General features: G+C 42.9%; 1 protein-coding gene across 1 annotated transcript; it reads left to right on the forward strand.

Annotated features, from left to right (window-relative positions):
- Nucleotides 1-7,628: 7,628 nt before the first annotated feature.
- Nucleotides 7,629-10,784, forward strand: LOC113420983 (D(1) dopamine receptor-like). Its single transcript, XM_087969803.1, has one exon. It carries the CDS (start codon nucleotides 7,942-7,944, stop codon nucleotides 9,304-9,306), a length of 1,365 nt encoding a protein of 454 aa, XP_087825929.1. The 5' UTR covers nucleotides 7,629-7,941; the 3' UTR covers nucleotides 9,307-10,784.
- The last annotated feature ends 11,742 nt before the right edge of the window (nucleotides 10,785-22,526 follow it).

Genomic DNA, 22,526 nt, shown 5'->3' on the forward strand with positions numbered 1-22,526 from the left:
AGAGAGAGAGAATGAGAGGGGTAGAGAGAATGTGAGAGAGAATGAGGGGGAGAGAGAATGAGAGGGGGAGAGAGAATGTGAGAGAGAATGAGGAGGAGGAGAGAGAGAGAGAATGAGAGGGAGAGAGAGAATGAGGGGGAGAGAGAATGTGGGAGAGAGAATGAGGAGGAGGAGAGAGAGAGAGATGAGAGGGGGAGAGAGAATGAGAATACATAGAAAAGTAGGGATGGAGGGAGGCAAAGATATTACTGTGTGAGTGCTAGAAAGTAGGTAGACGGCCCCAAATCAGGAAGAAGGCTGGGTGATAGGAATGAGTAGTGTATTTCAACCTCATTGAACATGGATCTCATCACCCCTGAAGGTTATGCTTTTTGCACACTTCCAATTAAATTCTTAAAAGTGGCTTGATAGTGTAACATTAGCCTTTAACCTCTATGTGATTTCTCAATCACCCAGGTCGTGGTTGGCCCAAAGATGCTTTCTCCAAAAAGGCAACTGGACTTTCTTCAGGTTTCCCCTCCCCCCTTTGAAAATGTTTTGCTTATCACTCGAGAAACTTCTTCAGACCTGGGATCGAAAATCAAGGAAGTCCAGCAGCCTTTTGGAAAAAAGCACCTTTGGGACGTTGGCCTTGAATCAAAATATTTTACAATAATTTGCTCAGACATTTTTAGGAAAGGGCCGGTGCTTGCTGCCTGCTGACATTCTTCAGAGGGTTCTGAATAGGGGCTCGATATTTATATGAGCCCAGAAACTGTGTTTTGTTAAGCTGGGTTTTAAGAGTGTTTTATAAATAAATCATTGAACTTTTGCACTCTGAAGTTCTTGCTTTGAGCGCCATTAAACCTGGGTCTCAATAAAAGGGCAGGAACAAAAGCAGGAAGCAGATCTAGGGTCAGCCATAAACAGATGCTCTGCTCAAAGTATGGGGAATATTTATTTATTTATTTGTCAAATGCTTACAATATAATAGAAATAAGAATAAACATAAATTTAAATACATGAAATAGGAACTAATAATTGAGGACAATAGGACAGGGACGGTAGGCATGATTATGTGCTTATGCACGCCCCTTACAGACCTCTTAGGAAAAGGGTGAGGTCAATAGAGGTTAGTTTGAGGGTAAAGGAGTGAGGGTTTGAGCAGGTGACAACAGAATCAGGTAATGAGTTCCAGACAGTGACCACTCTGTTGCTGAAATTGTACTTCCTGCAATCAAGTTTGGAGTGGTTTACATTTAGTTTATATCTGTTGTGTGCTCTTGTGTTGTTGAGGTTAAAGCTGAAATATTCATTAACTGGTAAGACGTAACATATGATTTTATGTACTATGCCTAAGTCCAATCTTAGCCGGCATAGTTCAAGGTTGTTTAGGCCTAGAATCTCAAGCCTGGTGGTGTAGGGTATTCTGTTGTGAACAGAGGAATGTAGTACTCTTCTGGTAAAATACTTTTGGACTTGCTCAATTGTATTGATGTCTGATATACAGTGTGGATTCCAGACAGCGGAGCTGTATTCAAGTATTGCTCTAGCAAAGGTTTTGAATGCCCTAGTTAGCAAAACAGTACTACCAGAGGAGAAGCTTCGTAAGACCAGATTTACAACTCTTAAAGCCTTTTTGGCAGTGCTGTTGCAGTGAACTCTGGCGCTTAGGTCATTCGATATAACATACCATGAGGGCAATTATAATTAAGGAGGTTAGACTAGAAGACCTCCAAGGTCCCTTCTAACCCCAACCCTTCTGTGACCTGATCTCACAGGGATAAGAAAAAACTCTTGGAAATAATCCAGTGTTTCTAAACCTTGGCAGTTTGAAGATGTGTGGATTTCAACTCCCAGAATTCTCAGCCAGCACAGAATTCTGGGAGTTGAAGTCCACACTTCTTCGAACTGCCACGGTTGAGAAACACCGATGGGTTGAATAACTTGTTCCAAGGTGAAACACTCTGTTGTAACCACAACACATCTTGTATAAATGCGTCTCTTTCCGTCTTCCTCACAGCCACTTTGGGCTAACTACTCAAAGAGTGATGGTGTGCTATGAAGAGCTGAACAGGAGTTAGGTTTTGGTTTATAGTTTTCCCATTCTTCATTCCTTTATACTTGTGTTGCAAGTCTTTCAGAACAACAACAACAAAAATAAAAATGCCTGGGAGCTAAGCTATTGTGCTCCAACCGTGTTATGTTTGATTACTCAGTCACCCTTTTCATCAATCCTGTAATACAGACTCCATCCCCGATTCGCTCAGGAGGAAAACATTAAGTTAAAATGCCTTGTGAGGTTGACATTTGGGCTTTCTCCGGCTGCAAAGAGCATTGAGAGTAACCAATGCCTTAAATGTATCATTCATCACAAAGGGAAATTTGGAAGGGTGCGGATAAACCAAGCAACCGAGGGAAAGAGGAAAAAAATGTTTTTAAAAGCTCACTTTTTCATCTGCTGTATTATGTAATTAAAACCCCAGTTAGAGGAGGGCAATGATGTAGCCTTGCAGGACCGCTACTGAAATTACTAGCAAACATGGGCCATTAATTTGAAAAGGTACATGCACTTGAATTGAGGTGGATGGGTTTGTTTTGATCATGCTGCCAGATTTGATGGCACAGTACAAAAGCATCGTTTTATAGCTACTAAAGTTCCCTGTTGCCAGACCAGGGAAAATGCAATCGTAAATTGCATTAACAGAGGGATACAGTCAAGATCAAGGGAGGTACTAATACCACTCTACACACCTAGGGTACTGCATCCAGTTTTGATCACTATACTATAAAAAAGATGTTGAGACTCTAGAAAGAGTGCAGAGAAGAGCAACCAGGATGAGTAGGGGACTGGAGGCTGAAACATGCGATGAACGGTTACAGGAACCAGGAATGGCTAGTCTAGTGAAGAGAAGGACCAGGGGAGACAGGATAGCAGTCTTCCAATATTTGAGGGGCTGCCACAGAGAGGAGGAAGGGGTCAAGCTATTTTCTAAAGCACCCGAAGGCCAGACAAGGAATCATGGATGGAAACAGATCAAGGAGAGATTCAACCTGGAAATAAGGAGAAATTTTCTGACAATGAGACCGATCAACCAACGGAACAGAAGTTGCCTTCAGAAGTTGTGGCAGCTTCATCACTGGAAGTTTTGAAGAAGAGACTGGACGGCCATCTATCAGAAATGGTGTCAGGTCTCCTGCTTGGGCGGGAGTTGGACTAGAAGATGACCCTTCCAACTCTGTAAATCTATAAAATCAAAAGTGCAATACCTCATCAGGTAGGAAATGCATGGTTTCTGCCCAAACAGGGTTATTTTTTTAAACAGTATTTCCCCTTCCTATTTTATCGCTGCCTACATGCATATGAAATTTCACCCATTTTAAATTGTTACGTCTGGTCCCAAAGGTTGGTCTATCTAGAAGGAATAGACTGAGAATGGTTTTAGCAAAAAAATAGCAGCTTTGGCATGAACTGGAAGGCATACTTAGTGTTAAATCTCATCCATTTTTGTTTATAGTATGGTGGTGGGACCACATTTGAAATACTGCATCCAGTTCTGGTCACCACGATACACAAAGAGATGCTGAGACCCTAGAAAGAGTGCAGAGAAGAGCAACAAAGACAATAAAGATCTGGAGGCTAAAACACAAAGAACAGCTAAGTTACTGTTAGTTGCGAAGTTGTGTCCGACCCATCGTGACCCCATGACCTTCCTGTCCTCTACCATCTTCTGGAGTCCATTTAAGCTCACGCCAACTGCTTCAGTGATTCCATCCAGCCACCTCACCATGGTTCTTACATTCCACGTTCCTATAGATCTTTACAGCTAAGGGAACTAGGTATATTCAGTCTAAGGAAGAGAAGGACTAGAGCAGGAGTCTTCCAACTTGACAGCTTTAAGACTTGTGGACTTCAACTCCCAGAATTCCTCCTCCAGTCATGTTAGCTCAGGAATTCTGGGAGTTGAAGTCCAACAAAGTCAAAGTTGCCAAGTTTGGAGACCTCTGTCCTATAGATTTCTTTATATTGACTAAAAGTCTACACTACCTCATTGAGCCACCAGGGGCAATATTTATTTTACATTAGTGGACTTCAACTCCCAGAATTCCTCCTCCAGTCATGTTAGCTCAGGAATTCTGGGAGTTGAAGTCCACAAGTCTTAAACTTGCCAAGTTTGAAGACCCTTGGATTAGAGGGTGACATGATAGCAATCTTCCAGTGTTTGTGGGGGCTGTTCTCCAGAAGCACCACGGGGAAGGATCAGAAGTAACGGGTGGAAGATCATTAAAGAGAAATCCAATCTAGAACCAAGGAGAAATTTTCCGACGGTAAGAACAAGTAATTTAAATGGAGCAGCTAAAGGATTCCAGCTTCGCCAATGGGGGTGCTTGAAATTGGCAACAAAAAGTCACAGACCACAATCATGTGACCACAGGACACTGCAACCGGTCACAAATGCAAGCCAGTTGCCAACCACCTAAATTGTGATCTTGGGAGGATTGTAAGTGCAAGCATCGTAATTTTGAACTATCCTTAAACAACCTGTTATAAGTTAAAAACTACTTATATTTTGAAGTTTAGGCACGATTGTCAGTACTTAGAGAGACGGCATGACAGACGCTCCCTCTCCCAGTGGTGGGATTCAAAAATTTTTACTATTCGGTCTGTGGATGTGGCTTGGTGGGTGTGGTTTGGTGGGCATGACTTCGTGGCAGGGGAAGGTTACTACAAAATCCCCATTCCCTCCCTACCCCACTAACCTGCTTTCCAGCTCCGTTCTCCTGTGCAGGGCAACCAAAGAAGACCCAGCCAATCAGCTGGGACTCAATGGGTGGCAGAGAATAGAGGGGGGCGGGGCCAGTCAGAGGTGGGATTTGCTGGCTCTCCGAACTACTCAAAATTTCTGCTACGCCAGAACCAGCTGAATGCCACCTCTGCACCCAGCCCAGGATTTGATGTCAAGGCGGCTTTTTACAAGTTTGAAAATTAGGAGTGAAGGAAGGTGTGAAATTTCTCCAAAGCAAAATGAGAACAGGAATGCTGGCCGGCTGTTATTCCTGTTTTGGTAGGAATGGAATAATTTTAGAAGCAGGGCATGAGAAATTGATGGTCACTCCATGCCACTGCGTTGGCAAGCCCTCTTCGAGCAATTGGGTGGGAAAAATAATATCGGAAGCATCCCGAGAAAGAAGTGTGTCATCCACTTATGACTGTAATTGATCTCAGAATTACAGTTGTCGGTCATGCTAGCCATTAAGTAGGTCACCATGTGACCGTTCCTGGTTTTATAATGTTTTTTGCAGCAGTCATTAAGTGAATCTATTGTCAATGGCCTATTTTGCCAAAAGTAAATGTTGGTTTTCCCAAAGGTGCTTTTTCAAGAGGCAACTGGACTTTCTGGTTTCTCTTTGAAGACATTTTGTTTCTCGTCCAAGAAGCTTCTTCAGCTCTGAATGGATAGTGGGGAATGGAAGGATTTATATTCCTTGCAAACAGCTGGTCATTTGCATCCTTTTAGAGGGCCATTGAGACCACTTGGAGGTTTATCTGTGTCCTCAGGGTCACCTAAGTGGTGCAAATGGTTTTTGTAGTCTGCAATTTTTCCTCTGGAAATCCATTTCTATTCCTACACTATTCCAAGGGTGTTCACCCCAAATTGTATGGCTAAAAGTCCATAGAGATTCTCAGTCATCCAGGTCATGGTTGTCCCAGGATTTATATTCAGCTTGTCTGCAAGGAGTATAAATCCCATTCCCCACCATCCAGTCAGAGTTGAAGAAGCTTCTTGGATGAGAAGCGAAATGTCTTCAAAGAAAAACCAGAAAGTCCAGCTGCCTCTTGAAAAAAGTACCTTTGGAACAACCATGACCTGGAGGACGGAGAATGTCCATAGACATAAATGCCAGTTTCCATTTTTTTAAAAATGACATAAATTGTGGCCGCGTGACTGAGGGATACAGCAATGTCCATAAATGTGGACCGGTTATTGAGTGCCTAAAATGCTAGCATGTGATTCTTATGGGGGGGGGGCATCAGAACTTTGAATTTGGGTTGAAAGTAACCCTTAGGGAGGCTCTTCGTGACTTTGAAAAGTTGCTAAGGGGCTGATCATAAGTTGGTGAGTACCTGTATATGCATTGGTGTCTTTCTCTGACCTCTTTATATGATCAGGGATGTCAATATAAAGGAAGGGAAAGAAAGCGCCAGTATAATCATAACACATTCATAGTTGGTTGTAAAGAAACTGCTTTGGGCCAAAGGCCCATTTGTTACTTCAAGAGTGTGTGGTGAGCACACTCACAAAATGGAAGAAATAGGAGCCTTCCCGTAGTTGCTTCCAGGGTCATGATCAGACACAAATCAGACATTAATTTAAAAAAAAACGTGATTAGTTCCACTGCATGCTTTATATCATCCCAATGGGACATGTATGAACTGTTGAAGGCATTGCTACAAGTAAAATTGATGTTATAAATAGATTGTTTTATATTATGGCTTATTGCATGCCAAATTTTACCACAGAGGTTCAAAAGTTGGACTCTTTTAATAGTTGGTTTGGTTCTGTTGCTGTATAAAAATTGAACTGCTCGGCTTGCCTTATAAGAAGAAGGTGCCTTGGTTAAATGTTAAAATAAAGCTACTTGAGAGTAAAACAGACTGGAATGAAAGGCAGGGAAGATTTTTTTTTTTTTTTTTTTTTTAGCAGAGAATAAAAACAGTCCCCTGTCAGAGAAATTCGATCCTTGATTTTGTCCATTGGCTGGCTGTTGGACGAGATACTTTCTCCCAAGAAAGCAAAAATACATGTTTCTGTTAACTGTGAAAGCAAAGAATTCCTCCTTCAACCCAAATGACTTGTTTCTAACGAACTAAAAGGAGCATTTGACAATGAGCTGGTGCTCAGATTGCAGAGAAATGGTGGGGGGGGTGGGGGGGAGATGATTGATTCCTGCAAACCCCCTCCCTCCCGAACATAACAAAGACAATAGTTTGGGTTAAAGCCCTTTCTTACCCCTGCAGTTTCTGACTTCCACATTCAATAGCTCTGCTTCAAAGAGAGGCTTGTTACTGGAAGCATTTCCATCCTGCTGCTTTCACGTTAAATCGAAGATTCCGAATCCTTGGGATTCCTCTAATTGCTTACTTTCCCACTCCTTTGCTTTTTAAAAAAAAAAAAATTGGGGGAGAGTCCTTGGGTTCTGTGGAACACACCTCATCTCAGGTGCCTGACAATCTTGAAGAAAGAGGTACACAGAGGTGAGAAAGGAGGCGTCTCACCTGAACAGGAGGTCTTGGCATGTGGTGACCAGCGTGAGAACAGCAACAGCAGTGGAGCTCAAATGCAGAGAGAGCTTCTACCAGCAGCAGCAGCAAGCACAGGAACAGCAGCAAAGAAAAGGGGTGGGGGTGTGTGGGGAAACCCAGGTCTTGGTCTCTCTCTCTCTCTCTCTGCACCTCCAGGTCTCATCTTTACCAGCAGAAAAAGGATTAAGCTCTGGCTAAACTCTTGCCAAGCGGAGACAAAAGTGATGAGCTTCATGGGAAAGGTGGGGAGCAGAGAGTGAAGGAGGGCTTGCATGATAAATCCTCTCTGCCAAAAGTGTAGAAGGTGAAAACTGGCTGGGCTGAGAGTGTGCTGGCAGCCCGGGGAAGCAAAAAGGCAGCGGAGGAGGGAAGATCTCTGGCTCGTTGCTGGAGTCTTGCAAAGGAGCGAAATGTTGAACGTCGCTTCTTTTCGGCTCAAGTTGCGCCTGCGAGCCTGGAAACTCGGGGAGCACGGGGGTGATTGGTTCTGAAATGCAAGAGGAGAAGCTGGGCTCGGTGGTGACTGTTGGAGGGGCAGAGATGTAGTGGATGGCACACCCTTCATCGTGAGCACCAAAGGCTCACAGGTAGACCTGGGTGGACTTGGCTTGTCAGGAGGAAGAGATGGAGCATCTGCCACCGCCAACGATACCTTCATGAAGAAAAGCCAAGTGGAGAAGACAAAAATGTCCTTGCGTGTGGTGATGGCTGCCTTGTTGGTGCTTCTCATCCTCTTCACCCTACTGGGCAACATGCTTGTGTGCCTGGCGGTGATCAAATTTAGACACCTACGCTCCAAGGTGACCAACTTCTTTGTCATTTCCTTGGCTCTTTCAGACCTCTTCGTGGCTGTGCTGGTGATGCCCTGGAAAGCGGTGGTGGAAGTGGCTGGTTTCTGGCCCTTTGGGGCTTTCTGTGACATTTGGGTGGCCTTTGATATCATGTGCTCCACAGCATCCATCCTCAACTTGTGCATCATCAGCATGGACCGCTACTGGGCCATTTCTAGCCCCTTCTGCTATGAACGGAAGATGACCCCGCGGGTAGCTTTCGTGATGATCGGGGTGGCTTGGATGCTCTCCATCCTGATCTCATTCATACCTGTCCATCTGAGGTGGCACAAAGCCAGGGAGCTCCTTCCTGGTGAGGAACCAGGCTCCAACCTCACCTGGACCCTCGAAGGGAACTGTGATTCTAGCCTCAACAGAACCTATGCCATCTCCTCATCCTTCATCAGTTTCTACATTCCTGTCGCCATCATGATAGTGACATACACCCGGATCTTCTGCATTGCTCAGAGACAGATACGAAGGATCTCTTCTCTGGAGAGGGCTGTGGAACATGCCCAGAGTTGCCAAAGCAGTGAGTGTTCCCACGAGGTCTCCTTGAAGAACTCCTTTAGAAAAGAAACCAAGGTCCTGAAGACTCTTTCTATCATAATGGGAGTTTTCGTCTTCTGTTGGCTTCCTTTCTTTGTGCTCAACTGCATTGTGCCGTTCTGTGATCCCGACCTTCACAGAATGGGGAAGCTCCCCTGCATCAGTGACACCACTTTCAACATCTTTGTCTGGTTTGGCTGGGCAAACTCCTCTCTCAATCCCATCATCTATGCCTTCAATGCCGACTTCCGGAAGGCTTTTGCGGCCATCTTGGGCTGCGGTCGCTTGTGTCCCAGCAATGCTGTGGAGACAGTGAACTTCAGCAACGAGTTGGTTTCCTACCATCATGATACCACCTGCCAGAAAGACCTCGGGACTTTAAGTTACCCACACTTTCTCCCTCATGGTATAACTCTTCCAGGGGAGGAGGAAGATCTGGGGTTGGATAAGGTCCCCCAATCATCTCATGGTAACAGTGCGGCTGTTTTGTCGGCCATTATTCATGTGGAGTATGACATGGATCTCTCACTGGAGAAGATCTCTCCCTTTGCCACCAATGCAGTGGATGAAGAGAGAATCAAGGATGATCATGCAGAGGGAGATGGAAGCAGTGTCCACGAACCTTTTCCGTGGGTTGGATGAAATTGGTGGCCGCCTGTGAGGAGAAAAGGGACCAGGCCTCATGAAATCATTTTGTAGATCTATCTCATCAAAAACAAATATCGATGTATCTTATTAGAAAGTATTTCTGGAGGGATAATTAGCTTTGTCTGTTGTAGCAAAACCTCACACACACACACAAAAGTTTCTTGTGGCATTTTAAAAGCTATTATGGCATGAGGAACCACAGAGGACTACATCATGTGTGTGATGAATTATTATTCAGAAACTTTTATGACAGAATAAATAGCTAGCTTTTAAAGCGTCCCAAGACTTTACCCAGTGTTTTTAGTAATTATGCCGCTGACAATCTTCAATCATTAGATAGAGAAATTAGAGAAAGAGAAGAAAATTACTCTAAATGGTGTTTCCTCTCGCTTATGGATAGGTGTAAATAGAGTGCCACAGTTATTTGCATGGCTTAAAATGAAATCTGGTTCATACCACATTTTAAAAAAGGGAAAAATAGAAATGTTGGCCATTAGGACATAACCTCCAAAATACGTGATTTTATTAAGCTAATTTGTAGGCGTTGGAATTACACAATGACCCTACGGGATGATAATTCCTACAGGGTTTGCAAGAACTACAGATATGCTTTGTTAATGGAAAGTAATCCTCGTTTGTATCATTTGGCTTCATTTTGAAGGCTGTTTTTCCTGAAATCAGTTGCAGTTCCAAAATGACAGGTTGTAGATAATTTTCATATCTTTTGACACCCAACTAGCTGCAGAGCTTCTATCTTACAGGATAATTTTTAAGATGGTTCTTTGAAGAAAGAACATACGGGAAAGACTTTCCTGTTCTCTGGGAAGAAATTACAAGAAACCGATCACCGAAATTGACTGAAGGATGGTTTAGTGTGTGGTTTCAATGAAAAAATGTATGTTTTTAACTGTCCTTATAATGAAAAGGAGTAAATGATATCTACAACTGAAATATATAAAAAGTCTGTACTCATAAGACATATACAGAACATGTTTTAAGCAAGGTTGGACTATTTTTTATCCAAACCTTACCTCTAACTCCTTATTTTTATAGCAGGATTAAAAGAATCAAATACCGTCCTTTGGATGCTCTGGGAGAGCATCACATAGTTGACATGTGATATGCAATAGTTAATATGGCTAAATAATGTTGCAGCTTTGTCATGTCTCTTGATTGCTGCAGGCAAAAAAAAAAAAATTCCAAATAAATCAGTAAACTAATTATCTGGAGGGCAGCAGCTAAGAGAAAAGATGTATTGTTAGATGAAGAACACAAGCTATGTTAATCTTAACAGAGTCATGATGAATGTGTAGGAAATACAGTATTGTGTAAAAGCATCCTTGTTTGTTGCTTCTCCTTCATACAAGAGTTGGATAAACTTTCTGTGGCTGGTTGCCTGCTTTCTGATTCCTATTTGTTCCTTCATTTTTGGCTCTTGATAATCAGGAGAATGTGACTGAAAACATTCAGGTTTTAGTAATGGTTCTTCATATAAGATGAGTAGTTATGATGCTGTATATTTTTTCATACCATAAAAAACTCTTTTTAAAACATGCCATTGAATATCATGCATTATCAAGTGCAGTTCCAGAAAGGGCTGGGCTCAGATTTTGGGTTTTGAGTGATGCCTCAGGGTCATACCGCAACTAAACTTCCTGATCTTTGGAAAGGAAATTAATATTTGTCTCCACATATACCAAGGGACTGCATTTCCATGAATCTAGTCTAATCAATTCCAAAACACCTGTGAAGCAAATTAAACATGTACCACGTAGTACACCAGACTCTTGTCTAAAATAGGAAAACATTGCTAGCAGAAGCACAACCAAGAATATTAGAAATCAATATTAGAAATCCTAATAAGTATTTTCTCAAATCCAGGCTATTTAGAGAGACTGGACGAGAGATATGGTATTGCACCAGCAAGTGATGCAGATAAGAGGACCAATTTTCCATTTGTAAACTGGAACTTAAAAAAAATATTATTGAATAAGTCTCAAGCAAAGGGGAAGCAGACATGTTTTGTTCATTTCAACAAGATTAGTTCTGTAAGAGTGACTATACGATGAACGAGGCTGCATAGGAAAATTCTTATAGATGAATCCCAAAGAACTTAATTTGTTAAATGAAAAGAGACAAAAAGGCATTAATGGTTTACTGTTCTACTGCCATATTAGTGCCATTTGTCAGAAATGGTGTAGGGCAGGGGTGGGCAAACTACGGCCCGCGGGCCACATCCGGCCCGTTGGTCTTTTTAATCTGGCCCGCCGAAGATTGGTACAGAATTAAGGTTTGATGTGAATGATTGAATGATTGCATTCATTTGATTTTGACTTGTAATGACAGGCATTTCGACACCAGGTGGCGGCCCGTCTGTCAAATTTTAAAAGTCAATGAGGCCCCCGAGCCAAAAAGTTTGCCCACCCCTGGTGTAGGGTCTCCCGCTTGGGCGGGGGGTTGGACTAGATGACCTATAAGGTCCCTTCCAACTCTGATTATCTGTTATCTGTTATCATATTAAAAAGGGGCATCAGATAATGGATCTTAGGAATCTCTCTGTTTGTTTGGAAGACCAGGAAAGGAAAATAAAATAAAATAAAGGGAAGGCATGGTTTTTTGGCACTCAATGTAGTTTCTTCAAAGTTTGGTTAAAGAAACCAGAGCGTGTGATGTTATCAGTCTAACACATGCCTAGTTCAGCCCTGAATTTAATGTTCTTTGACTGAACATTTGATTTGGATTGGCTGTTAATAACACCCCTGTACCTTATTTCAATAACAATGCCTTTTTACTTAGCTTTTCCTATCTGCGACTTTTAATTATTTCCTCTTTGTGTATTCTCATCCTGTCTGCTAAATTTAGAGTGGCAGGAGGAAAGAAACAGAAAAGAGGAAAGGAGGACAGCTGACTGTTTTCCATATTCAGTGTGACATCAAAGAGAAAGTTGTGCTGCCACTTTTAAACAGAGTGAAGTATCTCCATTTTCCTGACATTCTACTATTTGCTAAACCTCATTTGTAAAACCAGAAAGATCACTTTCCACATTCTTCTTGTTGGGCAATCTTCGACAAAAAGACACAAAAATAATCAGAACTGGACAATTACTGCAGAATGTCCCATAATCATTGTCAGGTTGTAGTATGGCTCGGGATGGGAGGCTGAAGCATTCAACATACATTTTAAGAAGATACTTGATTGATACCTAGGATGCTGGCAGCATCCGGTATCAACCATCAGTGCCAGTCAATAATATTTGTGATACATTTTTAAATGTTCCATTGATTGAGTTTCATGTTTAATGAATAAAAGTTTTATAATAATAATAGATAATATTTAATTAATATTAATTAAAATTGATAATAATAATATCAAACACAGTTCAAAGTCCTGAAACTGGCTCAGTTTGTTGAACCGAAGAGCTTGTCAACAAAACAAACAAACTCCAAGATGCAGAACATATAAACTTTCTGACAGTCTTAAATCAGCAAAATCAAATACAAAGGAGAGCAAGAATATGTATGACAAAGAAAAAGAATATTATAAAATATGGGATTTAGTTTATCAATGGCTAGATAGGAAAATAGAGAAATGAAATGCATTATAATACAAATATAACATAATAGTAAAGATAATACAATGAAATTATATAATTGATTACTAGGGAAAGAATTAAAATTTGCTTGAAATGGATGGAGTAAATTTGTAATTAAAGTCTAATGATGATCTAACAGTAAGTCAATATGATATGGATAGGTTTTTTACAAGACAAATTTTAATCTAAATTTGAGAGGGAAAGACTGTTGACATTATGCACAAAAGATATGTACCAACCGACACACTATACAGTTGAAAGAAGATTTTATTTGTTTTGTGTTTGTATTTGTTTGTTGTCAAAAATAAAAAAAAATCTATATAAAAAAGAATATGTATGACAGAGCTGCAGGAATTATACACAGCACATTTGTGTGCCTCTAATATAAGGTGGTGAAGTTAGAAAGCAGTAATCGGCAACTGTATGTCATCTTCAGGGGCTTATCTACCAGAAGGTCATAAATATTGATAGAAAGCATGTGTCATGCCCCTGTCGGATTCGGAGGGGGAGGCTGATCAGCTGACAGGAAGTGGGAGTGTGGCTCCCTTGGCTGTGGAAGAAACTGGGAAAGGGCAAAGTCTGGCTGGGCAGAGCAGGAGAGAGGTAGAGCAAGGGAGAGGGAATTCGGAGGAAGACCCAGACCCACCCCCTCTTCATCCTAGGGCAGGCAGGGAGGAATGGAGAAGGGAGCAAGTTGCATGGCTTACGGGGAAGGAAAGGGCCCTGATTCCCTTCATTAGCTGCAGCTGGGAATACAGTGTTTAAAAAGGGAAGTTGCACACAGCAACTTTTTGGGAGCAAATAGTGAATTATCTGGTATTGAACATCTGTGTTCCTGGCGTCTTCCCAACTGTGTTTGCTTTCAAGTCTGCAATTCCTTCTCCTGCCCTGTCAAGTTAATTACTGCAGCGTGGTTTGTTTGGATTTTTAGTTACAGTTTGAATGTACTTTGTTTTCGGACTGAATTTCCTCCACTTAAAGACTGTTCCTGGGAGAGTTGTTCTCCAGCTGAAGATAACCTGGACACTGGGGTCAAAGTTGGAGATAATAAAGGGACTCTTCTTGCTTATTTAACTGTGTTGCCTTTGTGCCCGGGTCATCACAGCATGTCTGCAAAGGAACACATGGATTGGGACCTGATGGCTACCGATGCATGGCTGCAGAAAGGCAGCAACGTATTATGCACATAACACCCTGCTCTACCAAATGTTTTCTCCCAATGATTAGTGGCTCCAGGAGAATAAACAACATCGAACAGATGAAAAAAAAGTCATTTTCTAATTCCCGTCAGCACGTTTGCAAGAGCCGCTGAAGCCTGACACTCTATACTTCCAGGATTGTGCTTCGGCGGAGTGGGATGGTCGATGGTGACAAGAGGGGGAATCCAGGGAAACCCCCTGCCCTGCGGCTTTTGGAATCGACTGTAATGCTGCAATGATTGATGGGGGGGGCAGGAATCTGGGTATATAGTTTACTCACAAGTCGGTAAGGTTCACAGGTGAAAGATAGATTGCAGAGATAGGAAACAATGGACATATTAGGTATAACCGGATGGTGACCTAAAGGGTAATTAAGGGGCTAATTAGGGGTGAGTACAGGAGATAGGAGCATTTAGGGGGGTGTCTTTCAGTGGTGGGATTCAAATTTTTTTTACTACCGGTTCTGTGGGTGTGGCTTGGTGGGCGTGGCAGGGGAAGGAGACTGTAAAATCTCCAGTCAGAGACGGTATCTGCCGGTTCTCCGAACTACTCAAAATTTCCGCAACCGGTTCTCCAGAACTGGTCAGAACCTGCTGAATACCCACCTTTGGTGTGTTTATACCTTTAAATAGCATCGGAAGGCAGAAGCTTCCAGTGCTAACCTAGACCGGGTTGTATGCCGTTCTTGCTGGATGGGAAGTTTGTTGTTTGACCTTAAACACCTTCAAACCTGCTTTCTGCTGTTGTATGGTGGTTTGTGTGCAAATCTGTGAGCTTTCAGAAGACCGGCTGAGAGAAGGTTAGCCCTGGAAGCTTCTGTCTTCTGTACTCCAGTCCAGGGCAACCCAACCTTGGCAACTTTAAGACTCGTGGACTTCAACTCCCAGAATTCCCCAGCCAGCCGTGAAATTCCCTTTTACAGGCAGTCCTCGTCGTACGATCCCAACTGGGCCCAAAACGTTTGTTGCTAAGCGAGACATTTGTTAAGTGAATTTGGCCCCGTTTTGCAACCTTTCTTGCCATTGTTGCTAAGGGAATCACCGCACATTATATAGTCACACAGTTATGAGGTAAATCCGGCTTCCCCATTGACTTTGCTCATCAGGAGTCTCAAAAGGCTACCCCGTGACCCTGGGACACTGCGACCGTCATAAATAGGAGTCAGTGGCCTCTGACTTTGGATCACAGGACCAGGGGGATCCTGCAACAGTCGTAAATGGGGGAAAATGGTCCTCGGTCACTTTTTTCAGTGCCATTGCAACGTTGAATGGCCACTCAATGAGCTGTTGGAAGCCGAGGACTTACCTGTATTTGAACCATATGTGGGCAAATCAGAGCTTCCTATTTTTGTGAAAATCTTCAGAGCCTGCCTTGTGTTACATATGCTATAGGCTTCCCTTTGTAATTTGTAAAATCCTATTCAGGGCTTCCTTAAGAAAAACAGTGTGAATAGCAATAGCACTTAGACTTATATAACGCTTCACAGTGCTTTCCAGCCCTTTCTAAGCAGTTTACAGAGTCGGCCTCTTGTCCTCCAATAATCTGGGTCCACATTTGATCCACCTTGGAAGGACAGAGGCAGAGTCAACCTGGAGCCAATGAGAATTGAACTCCTGGCTATGGGGCAGTGTCAGCCTGAAATGTTGTATTCTAATCACTGTGCACCAGTGGTGGGACTCAATTTTTTTTACTACCGGTTCTGTGGGCGTCGCTTGGTGGGTGTGGCAGGGGAAGGATACCGTAAAATCTCCAATCAGAGGCGGTATTTGCCGGTTCTCCAAACTATTCAAAATTTCTGCTACCAGTTCTCCAGAACTGGTCAGAACCTGCTGAATACCACCTCTGCTGTGCACCATGGAAAGAAAGAAAGAAGGAAGGAAGGAAGGAAGGAAGGAAGGAAGGAAGGAAGGAAGGAAGGAAGGAAGGAAGGAAGGAAGGAAGGAAGGAAGGACGGGCAATAACAATAGCCCTTATATACTGTACAGTATGTATGTATGTATGTATGTATATATATATATATATATATATATATGTATATGTGTGTATATGTATGTGTATATATATATATATATATATATATATATATATATATATATATATATATATATATATATATATATATATATATGGATCTTTGGTTATTCGGGTTTTCTCCCGCGTAAGATTCAAAGTATCTAGGCAACGTTTGGCGAGGTCCCACTCGCCATCTTCAGGCTGGTGCTTTCGGCTTAGTGCCAGTGCAAGCAGTGTGTGACCGGAGCTGCCATCTCTCTATATACAAGTGGTGGGGGATGGTGTGCTGGGCTGGTTGCTGTGCTGCAGCCTCTTGATTGGTTGATGGAGTTGATGTTGGTATAATGGGCTGTGTAATGGCCTTTTGTTGTAGAGATATCCTGGATCTTGTGCTGTCATCTCCTGGGTCGTTAGCCTCTTGTGTTTTAACGGCTTGGGTAATGGGTTGTGTGATGGGCTTGTGAGTTCTTTTGTTGTGGTATCCTGGGTCTTGCGTTGTAATCTCCTGGGTCGTTTGTGTTTTGATCTCTTTTCGATTAGCTTCCTGTGTAGTAACAGCTTGGGTAATGGGTTGTGTGATGACCTTGTGAGATTTATTGCTGTGGTATCCTTGGTCTTGTGCTGTGATATCCTGGGTCATTTGCTGTGTTGTGACTTCTTGAGTTCTTGAGGTGTAATTTCTTGAGTTTTCTGATGTGATGTCCTGGGCGGGTGGCTGTGATGTAGCATTTTGGGTTTTAATATGGCTTTGAGTTTGGGGTCTGGGTCTGTGTTCGTTTGGCTTGAGTTCGTGGTGTGCCCCATCTTCATGGTGGGGGTCAGTTAGCTTCATGTATGGTTCAGAGGAGTTTGAAGTGGGTAGTGATGCAGCTGCAGTGCGGCTGGGTGGCGATTTTCACGTGAAGTGGTGGCTGAGTCAGTTCTGGTCTGTGGTTTCTTGATTATGTGCTCTGAGATAGTCTGTTTAAAGTGAACAATCATGTCCTGTGGCTTTGAGGACACCTCAAAGCCACAGGACATGAGATTGACTTTAAAAATACCAGAACTATCGCCAAAACTGAACACCACAGCAGCAGAATAATCAGAGAAGCCATAGAGATAGAAAACGCCCACACAGCATGAATAAAAGAGATGACACCTCCCGCTTACCAGCCATTTGGAACCCGCCTCATGAACAGACGAGTACCCAACATGATAAATGACACCAGACCCACACCCATGAGGGCCACACAAGATGCCACCACCACACTTCCATGTAAAAATCAGACTCACACCCACACAGAAGATGAGACACGACCACAGACCAGAAGCCGCACTGCAGCTGCATCACTACCCACTTCAAACTCCTCTGAACCATACATGAAGCGAACTGACCCACCATGAAGATGGGGCACGCACTCACCAACTCAAGCCAAACGAACACAGACCCAGACCCCAAACTCAAAGCCATATTAAAAACCCAAAATGCTACATCACAGCCACCCGCCCAGGACATCACATCAGAAAACTCAAGAAATTACACCTCAAGAACTCAAGAAGTCACAACACAGCAAATGACCCAGGATATCACAGCACAAGACCAAGGATACCACAGCAATAAATCTCATAAGGTCATCACACAACCCATTACCCAAGCTGTTACTACACAGGAAGCTAATCGAAAAGAGATCAAAACACAAACGACCCAGGAGATTACAACGCAAGACCCAGGATACCACAACAAAAGAACTCACAAGCCCATCACACAACCCATTACCCAAGCCGTTAAAACATAAGAGGCTAACGACCCAGGAGATGACAGCACAAGATCCAGGATATTCTACAACAAAAGGCCATTACACAGCCCATTATACCAACATCAACTCCATCAACTAATCAAGAGGCTGCAGCACAGCCAACCAGCCCAGCACACCATCCCCCACCACTTGTATATATAGAGATGGCAGCTCCGGTCACACACTGCTTGCACTGGCACTAAGCCGAAAGCACCAGCCTGAAGATGGCGAGTGGGACCTCGCCGAAACGCTGCCTAGATACTTTGAATCTTACGCGGAGAAAACCCGAATAACCAAAGATCCACATACAAATACCCGCGAGAACCTCAGAAAACAAATATATATATATATATATATATATATATATATATATATATGTATATGTGTGTATGTATATATATATATATATATATATATATATATATATATATATATATATATATATATATATATATATATATATATATATATATATATATATATATATATAGCCTTCAGCTTTGTTCGGGTATATATATATATGTATATATATATACAGTATATATAGACTTATATACTGCTTCACAGTGTTTCCAGCCCTCTCTAAGCGGGTTTATAGTCAGCCTATTGCCCCCAATAATCTGGGTCCTCATTTTACCCATCTTTGAAGGATGGAAGGCTGAATCAACCTTGAGCCAGTGAGAATCGAACTATCGAACTGCTGACAGTCAGTAGAAGTAGCCTGCGGTATTACACTCTAACCTCTGCGCCACCAGAATACTGTATTCATGATGGCTGATACGACACTGATAGGAACATTTACTGAGCTACTTCATGAAAGTAGCCTCTCCTGAATGAGAAATAAAATTGCTTCGGAATTCAAAACTGGAGGCAAGGTACGTGCTGAAACAATTTTTCACCTGGGAAAAGAGCTACATTTAGCTTTGAGCCGTCCACAGAGCTCTTTTCAGCTCAGACTTTTGGGTAGGATTGGGGGTGGAATGCCTAATTAACCAAGCCTGACATTTTCCCAACATCCCCAGTTACCAGGAAACGGACTGGAAGGTCTTAGGCTGCTGCTACTGAAGAAGCTGAACCAGATGCTATGAGAGACACAAAGGTCGGACTATATGACTCATGCCTCTTGACCAGAGATGAATTGTAAAGGTGATTGTAAATAGCCCCCTTCTCACTGCCCAGAGAGTAGCGTGTGGGGCCCATCATTTGGGGAAGCGAGAAGAGACGTTGCAACTTTGCTGTTCAGGATAAAACTAACATGGGAACCTAAACCAAGGATTCTCATAAACGTATCAAGCATCACCACGATTAGCTGGTGAAAATTTGCATTCATTCATTCATTCTCATTTTGCAGCGATAAGGTTTGATTTGATCCAAGATCTGATGTGTCTGAAGAAACCTGTCATTCCCCTGTTGGAATCTGATTCCGAGGGAGAGGTGGAACAGCTGACAGGGAGTGGGAGTGTGGCTCCGGTAGATGTGAAGGAAACTGGGGAAGGGCACAGTCTGGCTGGGCATTCAGAGGAAGACCCAGGCCCACCCCTTCTGCATCCTAGGGCACACAGGGAGGAACAAATAAGGGAACAATGTGGGTTACAGAGGAGAGATTCCCTTAATTAGCTGCAGCTGGGAAAACAGGATAAAGAGGGTGTTTGCTGGAAGCAAAGCATGACTTATTTTGGTTTGTCAAGTCCTATCTGGGTTCTGGCATCCTCCCAACTGTGTGTGTTTCATTATCTTTTGAAGTCTTCAATTCCTTATCCTGCCCTGTCTCGTTAATTGCTGCAGCCTGGTTTGTATTGGTGTTCATTTATTTGTACTTTGGATTAATTTATATGTACTTTGGATTTGGACTGAATTTCTTCCCTTTAAAGACTGTTCTTGGGAGAGTTTTTTCTACAGCCATTGATGATAACTGGACATTGGGGACCAAGTTGGAGGTATTAAAGGGACTTTACCTACTTTTGTGGCTTTGTTGTGCCATCACACAGCCACTGAAATTCCCAGTTCAAAGAACATCCTTCCCAAACGTTCTTTAGCCAGCTTTGTCATCTCTCTCAGTTGCCGTGATTTAACCTTAGAGGAAGCAGCAGCTTAGGAAAGATTTGTCTGAATGGAAGTAGATAAAACTAGATGGGGGTAAGTTTGTACATTCAAATTTGCAAGAGTCTGTTCGTGTAGTCTTGTAATACAGCTAGTCCTAGACTTACCACCTGTAGAAAGTTAGCACCCACCCCTCCTAGAAGAATGAAGTATTTTGAGAAATATTTTAAAAGGCAGGATGTTATATTTCCCTAAAGGAGAAACACGCTCTTGGAAAGCAGCCCCCACCTGGCCCAGAAAGATTGGGCCAGCCTATCTATCCTACAACTTCCTGCAAAATCCCATTCCCTTCCCACCCCACTAACCTGACACGGCTGTTTTTGGAATAAATGATAGGTGTTTCAAAAGTTTTACTCAAAGAGTATTTGGTATGCTTTGGTACCTCAGCAGCAGCCACATATGAAGTAACCTGAAAGATGGGGACTCAATGGGAGACAGAGAATAGATGGGGGCAGGGCCAGTTAGAGGTGGTATTTGCTGGTTTTCCAAACTACTCAAAATTTCTGCTACCAGTTCTCCAGAACTGGTCAGAACCTGAATATCACCTCTGCTTTTTTTAAAGATACCTTTGGCCTTAATTGACATATTGCAATGCATTTTGTGGAGAAACCCCTGCAGTTGGTGTGTCAAGAGTTGGTATATTCCAATGACACTCTGCCTTATTTGTTAACATTTTGACGAAGTTACTTGGATGAGTCACGAAACTTCTCAATAAACTTTGGTCCAGTTGCCACGATTTAACCTTTTTCTAAAAAAAGATTCTCTTAGTCTGGGTTGAGAGCCAGGTTCTCAAGATCTTCATACCGATGTCTACATTCACCCAACAAGATACTGAGGCTGATGTACTATAATTCTGACTTCGAGTAATTGGTAAACCTACCTGTTGGGACTAGCAACCTATGCATTATTATGGTGTAGCATGCAGTGAAGGACTAGGGGTGATATGATAGTGGCCTTCCACTTCTTGAGGGGCTTCCATAAAGAAGGGAAGGATTGACATTCTTTGAAGCACCTGAAAGCAGGACAAGAAGTAATTGGTGGTAAATCATTAAAGAGAAATCCAATCTAGAAGTGAGAAAAAATTTCCTGACAGTCAGTGAGAACAATTAATCAATGGAAAGGCTTGCTTCCAAAACTTGTGGGTCTGTATCACTGGAGGTTTTCAAGAAGAAGCTGGATGTGATGACCCAAAGGGGCATGGCACAAAGGCAACACAGTCAGATAATCAGTAGGAGTCCCTTTATTTGCTCCAACTTTGCCCTCAATGTCCTGGTTACCTTCTGGCTGGAGAAAAACTCTCCCAGGAACAACCTTTGGCTGCAGACAATCAAGTCCAAAACTTTGTCAACAGAAACTTTAACTATAAGTCCAATCGAGGCAAGATGAGGTAATTAATCCTGCAGGGCAAGAGAAGGAATTCCAGATGTGAAGGAACGGCAGTAATTCAACCCGGTTGGGAGGATGCCAGGAATGCCAATAACCACAGTCAACACAAGATAAACTCACGTTTGTTCCCAGCAGATGGCGCTCTCCGTTACATCTCTTTTAAACTCTCTTCCCAGTTGTGGCTAATTAAGGGAATCAGGGCCCTTTCCTCCCCCGTAAGCCACCCAAGCCACGTTGCTCTTTTCTCTGTTCTTCCCTGCGTGCCCTAGGATGAAGAGGGGGTGGGCCTGGGTCTTCCTCTGAACTCCCTCTCCCTTGTTCTTCCTCTCCCCTGCTCTGCCCAGCCGGACTTTTCCCTTCCCCAGTTTCCTCCACAGCCAACGGAGCCACAGTCCCATTCCCTGTCAGCTGTTCGTCTTCCTCCTCGGATTCAGACTCCGACAGGGGCATGACACTGGACAGCCATTGCCTGGAATGGTACAGGATAGGGTTTTCTGTTTGAGCAAGGGATTGAACTAGGACCTCCAAGGTCCTTTCCAATCTAATTATTCTATGTTCTATTCTGTGGAATCCTGATTATTGCAACCATGCGTAGCTTAGTACCATGACTGATCCCAACCAATGTTTATAAAGTCGTTTGGACATTTGGAAGTCACTTTCCCACTTCGTAACTTATCGGCATATGGGATAATACTGCCCATAAGCCCCAACGCAGCATGATTTCATGAGACAGAGGACTGGAAAAACACGCACCATACTGTCTGGCACTGGGAGTCAAGTAGCTCTCCACAAGCCCAGGAGTTTCTCTCACTAATTTTCTGTTGTTTTCCAACATTTGAGATTATTCTCATCAGGAAAGAAAGGAACGATGCTTATGCAGAGAATCTGTTAACTAGAGAAGCCAAGCCAAGTCAATCTAGAAGATGCACGAAGGTCTTGACCGCCTGAAGAAAAGACTCTTGTGCAATCGTAAGATTGGCTTTCTCAATTTGTATGTTAATTTTGGGCAATCAGCATCAGTCCAGGGAGAGGAAAAGAGTCAGAGCACTTAACCTGCGGAGGGCAAGGCGTCTCCTGCGACGAACCTCAGAGAGGGAGGTATGGCAGCAACAGGGTGGCATCAAAAAGGCTCAGCTATGCCACCTGTAT

Source organism: Notechis scutatus, chromosome 7 (genome assembly GCF_049901735.1).
Source record: "Notechis scutatus isolate UNSWTSFEM ecotype Mainland chromosome 7, rNotScu1.2, whole genome shotgun sequence".
Lineage (NCBI taxonomy): Eukaryota > Metazoa > Chordata > Lepidosauria > Squamata > Elapidae > Notechis > Notechis scutatus.

Bases quoted from the DNA above. Each gene is read 5' to 3' on its own strand.
- LOC113420983 (XM_087969803.1), top strand. From the start codon at position 7,942: ATGAAGAAAAGCCAAGTGGAGAAGACAAAAATGTCCTTGCGTGTGGTG.